Source organism: Sinohyriopsis cumingii, chromosome 9 (assembly GCF_028554795.1).
Source record: "Sinohyriopsis cumingii isolate HCF-2022 chromosome 9, ASM2855479v2, whole genome shotgun sequence".
Taxonomy (NCBI): Eukaryota; Metazoa; Mollusca; class Bivalvia; order Unionida; family Unionidae; genus Sinohyriopsis; species Sinohyriopsis cumingii.
The window spans coordinates 80,158,126-80,171,001 of NC_142969.1; the positions used below are offsets into that span (position 1 = coordinate 80,158,126).

At 37.3% G+C, this 12,876-nt stretch overlaps 1 protein-coding gene across 2 annotated transcripts in view; it reads right to left on the reverse strand.

Annotated features, from left to right (window-relative positions):
- LOC149792102 (KAT8 regulatory NSL complex subunit 1-like) overlaps positions 1-12,876 on the reverse strand; it is a 72,672-nt gene that overhangs the window by 46,192 nt on the left and 13,604 nt on the right. For both annotated transcript variants that reach the window (XM_089970621.1, XM_089970622.1), the window contains exon 2: positions 5,652-6,472. In XM_089970621.1, the coding sequence (XP_089826747.1) occupies positions 5,652-6,472 (821 nt within the window). The remainder of the gene's footprint in view (positions 1-5,651; positions 6,473-12,876) is intronic.

The window sequence follows — 12,876 nt, forward strand, 5'->3', positions numbered from 1 at the left end:
TATTGCCAAAATGCAGTACACATATTCTGGCAGAGGTCTACATCTGTTCTCTCATGCAAGAAATCAATCTTCTTATAGTAATTAATTGCACTTTTCCCAGATGCCTTCCAAGCTTCAAATTTTTTTGTAGGTACTGTTCCAACCACGATTACCATAATTCAGATCATTCTTGCAGAAGTCACAAAATGCCAGTCTTCTAACATTCAGTTTTCTTATGAACAGACCAACTAAATGTCTGTTTTTAATGGTCTCTCTCAACAACTCAGGATGCCATGTTTTTGCAAGCATGCTTCTTTCATTTATCAGATTACTCTTTACGAGTGTCGTGTGCAAACTAATACAGTAAAACCTGTCTTGAAAGACCATTGCTATGTGAGACCACCTGTCTTGAGAGACCTCTTCTCAATGCACAGATTTATTGATTAGATAGTGTTATGACCTGTTTTGAGAGACCACCATTTTTTGGCAGGAGAGGTCTTTCAAGACAGGTTCTACTGTATATGGAACGAACAATTTACAACGGTCGTTGCGGAATGGGACCAGGCAGACCATTTTTTTAAAAACCCAGAACAGAGATGATATAATAAACAGACTATATCAAGAAAAATCTGATTCGTGTCAGGAGAAAAGTAAAATTCCACTTTAAAAAAAACAGAAAAATCATTGTCTGTATAAATAAGGTCTATTTAAACAAATAAGTGTCACTTTCTAATGAAATCAGATTTAAAAGTGAATTTTTAGTATTACAGTAAAACCTGTCTTGAAATACCACTGCTATGTGAGACAACCTGTCTTGAGAGACCTATTCTCAATGCACATATTTACTGATTAGATAGGTTATACCTATTATGAGACACCTGTCTTGAGAGACCCTAATATTTTGGCAGAAGGGTTTCTACTGTATCAGTATTTATGAGTATATTAAGATGTTTAACCTCGCAATGGAGACGTCCAGGAAAATGAAAGCTTATTTTGTGACAGATTGTGGTTTTGAGGGATTCACTCAGGAACATACTGAAGAGGACAATGCTGTTCTATTGGGATATTTCAATTCGTCTGACGATGCCCAGCACCATAGCTGCCAATCCCCAAGTACAAAAATACTGACTGCTTATGACAACGGTACTGATTTTAGGAACAAATAATGATTTTTAAAATTTTAATGCATATGTAAACAGATGTCTCGGAAATGCATAATTATGCGTATTTGGATGCCATTTTTTTTTCGGAAGCAGAAAATCACTTAGGCGAGAGTCATCCGTATGCATTTAATAGGTGGGCAGCAAAATTCAAAGACTTGCCAGTCCAGCTTCAGCCACCTGCTTAGCTGGAAAATGTGATGATCAGTTAGCTGTGCTGATATTTACAATGACAGAATTCAGTGGCTGAGAGACCCCTTTAAGTACATGTTGCCATTATAAAAGCACATCAAAAGAACATGATGCAATAGCTGGGCAGCAAGTTCAAAGACTTCGACTGGAGGCTGGGTGAGAAAATGTAGACATTTACAGTGATTGAATTCAGAGACAAAAAGACCCAGAGATGTACATGTGGTCATTTATGAGAGTACATCAAATAAACAACTTTAGATTTCATTAATGTGTTAATTTCCAAGTGTAGCGGAATAAGCAGAACCAAGACATGTTGAGACTTAGACAAAACGCAATTCGCTAATGTTGACAAGTATTCTGGAGTGAAATGGCAAACTGACGGTGATTGTAATGAGATTCAGAAGGGTAGTAAAGTTGCTAGAACATATGTTCAGATGGGATAGTAGCTAAGTCTACAAAAGTGTGTTATGCCTAGCTTAGTGCTTGGAATAAGACATTCTTTGGATTGACAAAATTCAGTCTCACTCTGATAGACAACAAGAGCTATGTCGGTATTATAAGGAATGTAAAAATTAAACTCGTTGGCAACCAACAGTTCTTCTAGGTTGCACAGTTTTTAGGTTGCGATTGTAACATTTCCTGATAGGACTCCTACTTTTACCAAACTGGGATTCCTGGACTCATAGTTTTAAAATCCTAGCAAGACCTCTGTGTAACTATTTACAACATCTACAACAATCAGCAAAGTTGAACAGAACCTTAATTATTTAAAGTCAAAGACGCTCGTGTTGCACACTTGCACTTTCTGAACAAGCATGATGATCCATTCGAGTGCCTATTTCATGCAAGACACAGACACAGGCTGTTTATATGTGCACACATGACGTGAATTCTTTGTGATTTTCTTACCGAGCTGTTTTGTTCTAGCACACGAGTAATCCTTTGCGATTTCACTGGAAAACGTGCAAAATAAATCGCCAGTAGCACTAGTAACTGAAAGTTTCATTTCTAAAAGAAATTTAAAACACTATTATTTCAACTGAATTACATCAAGGCTATCTCTGGTATTTATATATGGCTTAAGTTCAGGCTGAGTTGTTGTTGATGAAGCAGCAAGTTGATGTTTATTAGCTTTTTCATGATCATGGGTGTCTCTATGACCAATAGAGAAATCACATTATACAATTTGCAAAACGTAAAACAAATTTCCTTTAATAATGGTTTCACAAATCTAAATGAGGCACAATTGTCCTTCCAGTTCTATTTTCTTGTCTGTCCTGGACAAAAAACTCTGAATAATCTGCTTTCCTTTACAGAGATCTCGGAAACACTCAATTACGCGTATTTGGATGCCAACTTTTTAATATGGGACGCAGAGGATCACAGGCGGGAGTCCTCCGTACGCATGTAATAGGTGTGTGACAAATTTCAAAGATGTGCCAGTCCTGCTTCAGCCACCTGCTTTGTGGGAAAATTTGTTGATCATTTAACTGTGCTGATATTTACAATGACAGAATTCAGTGACTAAAAGACCCCTTGACCCATACATGTTCCCATTTTATAAGAGCACATAAAAAGAACATGATGCAATAGCCGGGCGGCAAGTTCAAAGGCTTTGACTGGTGGCCAGGTGGAAATGTACTGATATTTACAGTGATTGAATTCAGAGGCAAAAAGACCCAGACATGTACATGTGGTCATTTATAAAAGACATCAAATAAACAACTTTAGCTTTTGTTCTTGTGTTCATTTCCGAATGTAACGGAATAAGCAGTGCATGTGACCTCAAAATCAAGACATGTTGAGACTTAGACAAAATGCCATCCGTAAGTGGGTGACAAGTCGCCTAAAAATGTAAACTTCACCTTTTTCTGTTAAGAAAGCAAAAACTACTTCACCCTGTGATTATTTAAGAGGTACATTGACTGACCATACCATGTTCTTTTTAAATGCCCCTCACCTTAGCCCAGTTAGTTCTAGTGTTGTAGCAAAATGTATTCATCGAGCACCAGTAGGTAGCCCAAATTTTTATATTAATTACAGTGACAAACAAACTCTTGCCCACTCACACGCATTGTTTTGATAGCTGATTGACCATTAACCCTTTTCCAAGTAAGGTAGCAATGATCAATTTCCTGCATGCTATCCTTTGATGATTGTTTTAAGATCAGAATCGGTGATCTGGATATATATTAACTGCCTCTCATACACTATTTCGTCATAAAATTAGTTGAAACTGTAAATGAACCAGTAAGCCTAACGGGAAATAATAGAGGACTTCGCTAAGTCTGGGATGTACCAGTTAATTAGATTGTCTGTTTTCTTAAATCATCGGGCAAATATGTTCAGAAAAAACATACAAATCATTGAAAACAAAGCCTAGGTATTATTTTATTAAAGATTTAACTTTAAAATGCAAATTATGAAGGTCAGAAACATATGGGACAGTGCTATGTTGTGGAATTCGCGAGATGCACTTTAAGGTCTAAGCTGTTTTCTGACCTGTCACGGTGTCCAATCATCTAAGATCATAATAAAGAGAAATTGAATATGATCACCCACTTTGGAAATCCTAGTCTATTTTATACCAGCACACTGTAATGTAGCAATCACCGCATTAACCCTTTACCTCATAGAGCAAAGTTACCCAGTGCAGTGCGCTATCAATAGAACACCCGTTACCTATTCGACTCCATACACATAGGCCTGCCTGTTAACTGTTAAGCAATGTAGTGTATGTTACATTTAATAGCAATTTTAACCATTTCACATTTTTGGTACACATCTATTATGTGTGGAAAAACTGAAGAGTAAAGTCCGATTGTTATAGCTATGTGATTATTTTTCACGGAAGAATTTTTTATGTGCTTTAAAATCTTGAGAGAACTCGTTTGCCATCAAGTCAGTGAGACCACGTGACCAACCATAGCTGCCAGTTCTCATACTCAAAATTTACAAGTTTTTTGTTTGCGTCTACATTACTAAGTCATCTGAATTTGATAATTTATAAAAACTAATTGCTGCCTACATCAATATCAAAGCCTTTACCCAAGTTATTAAATCTTTCATATTTGTGATTCTAATCGTGAAAACTTCGTAAGTACTAAATGAAATCCGTGACCTCCATTTTGGAGAGTGGAGATTACGAACCAGTTACTTTAAACAGATATCGACCAGAGCATAAACAGTGACCATGTGATCTGACGTAATTGTCATTCGCAGAAATGAATGTAGTATCTAATAGGGGGTTTTCCCTGAAGGTGGCGCCACGAAAACAGGCTTAAAATGGCTGATGTTTACAGCAGACATCAAAAGGCACTTACATGCGAATGGAGTAGAGGTGTCCAAAGGTGCTTGCATGAGGTAAAGGTTTAAGAAAACAATACAATATTCAATCTTATTTTGCATCTCTAACTTGGGTAAATTGTTGTATAACATACCAAATTTATTTCCATATCATAACTAGGGGCAAGAAAGACAATTTTTTTTGCAGACTGTCCAGCATGAATCAAAGGTTCAGTTGTTCTGTTCCTCTTATTTCATTAGAAATGTAATGAATATTCACATAAAACTTGTGAATACAATCAAAAAATGTTTCATTGTAGGTATATTTTTAAGAAATGAGGCTTTGCATGTATCAATTTGCTGTAGCTAAGGACTTTTGCATGCCTCTAATGCATTCCAATGAAAGTGCCTTTAGACACCGCAGTCTGATCTGAATACAAGTGCAAAATCATTTAGGTGAAGGGAAAAAATAATACTGATGAAACCTTGCACAAATACTGATGAAACCTTGCACAAAGTCAAATTTGTAACAGAAAACTGCTATTCAAACATCAAGGTAAATACAGTACATGAATATCCATGTCAATTGGGAAAATTAACTACCAGAAACATACAGCTCTTCACACTAATCGAAACTCTCAATACTTGCACTATTATCATTGGGTCACAGGCAGTGACTAGGGAGGGGGCCCAGGCCTCAGGACCAAAAGTGTTTTCAACTAGATATCTTAACTAGTCTTCTGGCATCATTTCGATTTAGGACCAATCATAAGAACTCTTCCAGTGAAAACTTTCCAACTAGGCATCTTAAGTCTTCCAGTGAAAACCCCATGTTGATAAGCTCATCCATTCGGAAGCGGCAATGACAAAACAGCTGTGGTGTCCATATGGGATGCATGAGCTACAAAAATTTTATTTGGGACCAAGCAGACAACTTGCAAGGTTTAGGGAAGGCAGTAATTCCAAGAGAACTAAAAGACACATTCCACCTCACATGTTCTTTTTGTCAAAAACATCACACATGACTGTACTTACCTTGTGGGAATGACAGCACAGGATGGAAAGCTGGATCCAACAGTGAAACTTTTTCAAACAATGGCATCGTGTCGGAGTCGAGCTGCTGGAAATTGTTGTACCGTCCTCCACACATTGGACATGCCTGGACAGGAGGGTAACACTGACACTTCACGCTTGACAAACGAGCTGCTTTGTGGCTCATCTGATGCAACCCCGCTGTCCGTAATAATTTCCTTTTTCGATAACTTTTTAGCGGACGACAACGTGCTGCCTGGCAAGTAATGTCCAATGGTTGGCTGAGATCAGGTGAAGAGGATAAACTGTCAGGTAAATCTCCTGCTGGTCCCATCTGACTAGAACCAGGAAGACCCCTATCAACTAATGAGGTCACATGTGTACTGTTACTTAGCGTAGAGTTTGTTCCATCTACTACTCCATTTTTCGGGGTGCAATGAGATAGGAATTTTTCACTGGTTAATGTAGCACTATTAATTGGAGAAAGACAATTTCCCAGCGACTGCGTTAGTTTTGATGCCTGGCGACTAACATTAATCAATAATGTTGAAATGTTACAGGGGGACATTTTATCGCTAGTAACACTTTTGGAATCCACACTAGCTGGAGGATTTGATGAAGTTTGTGAATTTGACTTTGAGAAGTCCTCAGGGGCCGGAGGGTCATTCAGAATTATATTTCCCTTACTTGCTCTTATCATCTTGTGGATCTCACTTTGCTGCCTTATTCGATATTCAAGATCAGAGACTTGTGCCTGCAACCATGTCCATCTCGACACAATTGAAGCACGTTCCATGGCCCATTTCCACTCGGCTCTTTTATATCTGTAATGGAGAGACATGATTAACCGATGAGATTGAAAACAAACAAAACAGCACCCCAAGGACCTATCTAACTTTTGTACCACTAACAATACCTACTGGATCGTTTCAAATTTAGGTCAACAAGCAGAAATCAACTGGTTGATGGTAGACGACAGCACAAGTAAATGGCACATTAGAAGGACCCCATGCGTTTTTGATAGTCCTCTATAAAAATTTTGTGCAGAACCCATTTTTCTGTTTTCAGTCTGTGATGTGAAGTTGACCTATCACCCAAGCACCATCAATTTGTTCCCCCTTTTACTCTTAAGTGATGACAATGTTTGCTCTTGGTCAATGATGTTATTATTTCTTCATTCAGTCACTGATCTTGTTCTTCGATCTTACAGCACAAAATCATTTTGTTTACCCCAAGCAAGAACTGTCCACAAAGTTTGCTCCAAGATGGATGTTACAGAGAATCAATTTTACCGAGCAGAAACCAGCTTTTTCCAAAATAAGTGACCTTGACCTTTGCCTCTGGACCCTGATATCAAGGATAGTTTTCCTTGCCACTAGTGCAAGCTATCCAAAGTTTACTGTAAATTGTGATGAGCTCAAGTTACTGTGCACAAATCATTGGTCTTCCTGCAGTTAATAACCTTGACCTTTTGACCTTGTGATCAACAGGCAGCTTCCTTATTCCAAGTGCAAGTATCCAAAAATAATGGCAACAGTAGATGAAAGAAAGCTAGCATTATTGTGTGGAAACGAAATTGGTAAGACAGATGAACCCCAAAATATGCTCTAGCTTAGAGCAATGTGTCAAGACAACAGGTTATAGCAGAAGCAAACTAAAGACTTAAAAAAAACGCACGTGCCTCGAGTTCTAAATAATTACTACATGAATTGTGCAATAGATTGATGCTTGGACAACATAACACAATGCCGTTGAAGAGTAGTGAGCAAATTGGGTCTCTTTGTAACCAGCACAGAAACTAAACTGATTGCCCAGTAACTTCTCTCATGTGTGCGTGCACATATATATATATATATATATATATATATATATATATATATATATATATATATACATACCACATTTTATCAATTGTGCACTCAATCTGGTGGACAGAGAAGCAAAAGATTAAGTGCTCACTGTTAGTAGTGGAAATCCACTCAGCCTGGTGGATTCCCCCGGCATCTGTATAGTACTATTAAGAAAACTAAAACATTATGACACGCACAACTTCTTCCAAGTAAATAATACATGTACCAGCAACAATATTACATTTTAACGTTTCAAAATGTACACCGAATGTTGAATGAAAATATTTCAACACCATACTTAGAATGTTATTTTGCACACAAAAAATTTACACCAAGAAAAAAGCAATTAATGTTAAATTCTCAAAGTATTGTGTACAGCTAGTCTCTAGTGAAACTTAAATTTATGAGAAAGTGTAACAGCTGTTTTTTCTTTTCTAAAAATTTGAACAAGTGTTTTAGAGGCAAACAATTTTCTTGTAAGGACTTTTTTGTCATTGCTGGCAGTAGCAAATCCCTCAGTAATGCTGCATTTTTTTTTCAAGCTGTATCATATCCCCATCATCTGTGTCTCCCAGCATACAACCCCCTCCCCACTCCTTAGCGTAATAAGCAAATAAAGTAGAATCGAAAATGACTTAAATTATGGCCGTTCATAGTGGTCAATGTTACACTTCAAAATAAACACCACTGACTAAAAATGTTTCTTCTCGTCACAATATCAAAATTAAGGAGATATTAATGATGATTATTAACCGATTCGGCCCCAATCCCATCTGTAGGCGTGATGAGGCTGTACCTTACTTCAAAGCTCTGCAGCATCAAGGCCATTTAAGATACACCAATGTGGGTGGTATTACAAGAAAACAGACAGATATAGCTGTAAAATGATATCAAATAATCTGGAAGTTCTAGTTGCACTACAAAATACAGTGAGAAAAACCTCATTTTTTTGGACCCGTTATTTTTCACCCAAAATCTGCTCAAGATTGGAATGCGATTTTGGGTCCGGATTTTAGACCTTTTGGCCACAGATCTAAGGCATACCAGTCCTAACTGCATACAGACAGGTGAACCTTTGCAAAAACTAGGATAAGGTGGGCATTTGGAATAAATTGCAATCTCCATACGAAAATAATGGGTCCATTAACCCTTTACCTCATAGAGCATAGTGACAAAGTGCAGCACGCTATAAATAGAACACCTGTTACCTAGCAGACCGCATCCGCATAGGCATGCCTGTGAATTGTTAAGCAATGTAGTGGTGTTACGTTTAACAGCAGTTTTAACCATTTTACGTTTAAGGTAGACATCTATTATATATGGAAAAATTGAAGAGTGAAGTCCGATTGTTATAGCTGTGTAATTATTTTTCACAGAAGAATATTTAATGTGCTTTAAAATTGAGAGAGAACTCATTCACCGTCATGTCAGTGAGGCCGCGTGACCGACCGTAGCTGCCATTTCCCATACTCGAAATTTACACGTTTTTCGTCTGCGTCTACATCACTAAGTCATCTGAATTTGATAATCAATAAAAACTAATTGCTGCTTACATAAATATCATAGCCTTTACCAAAGTTATTGAATCTTTCGTGGTTGAGATTCTACTCGTGAAAACTTCGTAAGTACTGAATGAAATCCTGCCTGTGAACTGTTAAGCAGTTTAGTGTATGTTACGTTTAACAACAATTTTAAGCATTTTACATTTTTGGTACACATATATTTTATGTGGAAAAGTTTAAGAGTAATGTCCGATTGTTATATCTGTGTAATTATTTTCCACAGAAGAATTTTTTTATGTGCTTCAAAATCTTGAGAGAACTCGTTCACCGTCATGTCAGTGAGGCCGCGTGACTAACCGTAGCTGCCATTTCCGATACTCGAAATTTACAAGGTTTTCGTGTGCGTCTATATCACTAAGTCATCTGAATTTGATAATTTATAAAAACTAATTGCTGCCTACATTAATATCAGAGCCTTTACCTAATTTATTGAATCTTTCGTGGTTGTTATTCTAATCGTGAAAACTTCGTACGTACTGAATGAAATCCGCAGCTGCCATTTTGTCGAGTGGAGATTACGACCCAGTTACTTTAAATAGCTGATATCGACCAGTGCAAGAATAGCGACCACGTGATCTGACGTAATTGTCATTCGCAGAAATGAATGTAGTATGTAATAGGGGGGTTTTCCCCGAAGGTGGCGCTACGAAAACCATCTCAAAATGGCTGATGTTTACAGGAGGCGTCAAAAGGCGCTTCTATGCGAATCTTGCAGAGGCGTCAAAAGGCGCTTCCATGCGAATGGAGTAGAGGCGTCCAAATACGCTTGTATGAGGTAAAGGGTTAAGAAAAAATAAAAAAATCCAACTTTTACCCTTCTGCTCATGCGCAAGCAAAATAACCAATGGAAAATGATGTTTCTAATACAACTAGGCATTATTCTCATGGAAAATCTGTTGTATACCGCTGTATTACAATGTATTCAGAAATAGCCCCCCAAATGTCTTTCCTACGCACATTTCAGGCAAAAATGAAAAATCCTATGGGGCCGATTGAGTTAAATGTGGTATTATAGGCTGCTCCCTCTGCTCACTGTTTATGCCATAAACCAAGGGACTCTATTCACGAATCATCTTCATGGAACAGCTGTCATTTTTACTTTTAAGTCAGCCGATTCGTTTGTTCACAATGATAACAATGATCAGTCAGGATAGTGTCAAGCCTCATGTATACAATAACATATTTTAAATACAGATGTTTAATCGAAACAGAAACTTCTGGATGAAAATGTTTCTTATTCGTAGAAGAAAAGAACTTTAGTCTTGCCATATGGACTTAGAAACGCAACAAGTAACAAGATTCCTGCAATCTTAAAAAAAATGTCAATTCCATGACTTTTTCAAAACTTCTTACCAATTTCAAGAGTAACAATTACAGAAACTTGCGACCTCTAATATTTACTCAACACATCAAAACATTTTAGAGCAGGCTTTGGGCACACTTTATCCCATCAGATGTCATTATCTTTTGAGTACCGTGAGTACAACGAGTTTAAAAGGCGACAAGATCCCTGGAATTAGTCTGACCATGAAGTATTATTGGAACCTAAGCCAACAAATCCATTATTGAAGTTACATAAGCTGGTAAACTTTTGCATCGGCAAATGAAAATGTGACCTTATAATGCACAAATAACCAATTTTGGTGGCTTTGTTCAAAAACTTTGAATGACATAAAAAATTTCAAAATTTTGCGAGACCTCGGAAATGCTTTTATGTAATTTACAAATTTTGCCAAGATTTCCCTGACAGCAGGAATCGTTTCATGTAAAGCTGATTTCAAGCAGCATACAAAGCAAACCCTATCTACTTTTTATTAACCCCCACCACTTTATGATTTAATCAAGCACACACACACACATATATATATATATCCCAGCATGACAATTCTGACATGTTTATGAAAGCTGTATTTTACAACAAGCTTTCTTAGAAAAATTGCATCTTTCTTTAAAATAAAATATTTATTACATGTAAACACAAATGTGAGAGTATGAGCTGGAACTTCTGATCAACATTACCCATAGTTCTTTATCACCAACATGAAGAATGACAGTATTCTTTTTTTTTAAATGTGACCTTTATCTTCATTTTGGAATTTATCTGATAAAATTTATAAATAACATTCTGATTCCACTCTTTATTTGAAATAAGTGAAAGGATAAACTGCTGCTTAGGAATTCTTTATGTGTGTATTAACAAACTTCATATGTAATCTCGAAACAGTTCAACCGAATTCAGATGCACCTAAGCGTTAGCTCAAACAAGTTCATACACTTATTCCATTGGTGTGATATTATTGGCCATCAACGTGTAAACAGTTCTTGAGCAGATGTCAATCAGTGCCTCCTGCAGTAAATTTGTTATGGACAGTGCATTTAGTAAGAAACTAAGCCAGAGGCAAATCAAGGGTAACTAAGATTGATGCTCCAGCCCAAATCTATGTGCGTCAAAAGGATGCACAAGTCAGAATTTCCGCGCATCAAAAATGGATATGTAAATCCCATGCGTCAAAACCCAAGGGTACATGTCTATTGAAAACCCTCTATACAGAATGAAATTTTTCATTTTAACCCGTTACCTCAAGCGAGCGCCTTTGGACGCCTCTACTCCATTCGCATGGAAGCGCCTTTTGGACGCCTCTACTCCATCTGCATGGAAGTGCCTTCTGACCCCTGATGTAAACATCAGCCATTTTGAGCTGGTTTTCGTAGCGCCACCTTCGGGGACCCCCCCATATCAGATACTACATTCATTTCTGCGAATGACTATTATGTCAGATCATGTGGTCGCTGTTCATGCACGTAACTGTGTCGTAATCTCCACTCTCCAAAATGGCGGTCACAGATTTCATTCAGTAATTACTAAGTTTTCATAATTAGAATCACCACTATGAAAGATCCAATAACTTAGGTAAAGGTTCTGATATTGATGTAGACAGCAATTGTAATGAACGTCACCCATTTTGATGCACCTCACAAAGGTATATCTTTTCCTGTGATACTCTTGCACATAAGCACGCGCGAAAATAATATATTTCAGAGCAACATGAACAGCACATACAAAACTTTATAGGTAAAATGACATTAAGACAATTAATTGTTCTTTACACATAGCTGCCAACCTTCCAGGCTGGCAATTAGTGAAAATAGGGATAAAAAGTAGTGAATTTGGACATGAATTAGTGAAAAATACTCTGACTGTCAATCCTACACTATATCAAGATTGCAATATAAAACTTAAACACTATATATATGCAGAAACATATCTGCATTTTTATTTATTATGGTATTCATCAACTTCATTTGTTCTTGTGGTTGTTTTTCAAGACATGATACTGTGGTAGACTTGAACTTCCTCAACTGTTTGATCATAAATTTGTTTTCTAAACAGTTCCGACCTCTTGCCTGCTGGTTGATCTTGGTGACTAAAATTGCTGACAAATTTTCTGCAGCTAAGGCCCTGAAGTCTGTTTTATTTTTCCTCACTAGAGAAAATACTCTTTCGCTGTCACTGCTGCTGTGAGGAATGCACAGGAGCTGCAGCACTTTTGGTTCTTTGACAGGAAAATTTGGAAGTGATTTTCGAGCCTGTGAACATTTGTTGGAACAAATGTTTAGCATGGTCTCCGGCTGATAATGGTAGATTGTGTTCAACAAGAAAACTCACAAATAATGCTTCAGCGTTGGTAGCTTGCATGTCTTCAGATGAAGGCTTAAAATATTCCAGAGATGAAATCTGCAAATTCTTAATTTTCCCAACTTCTACGTGTTTTTTGCAACCAATGTGCTTCCTCACATCATCTCTGCCACCATGTC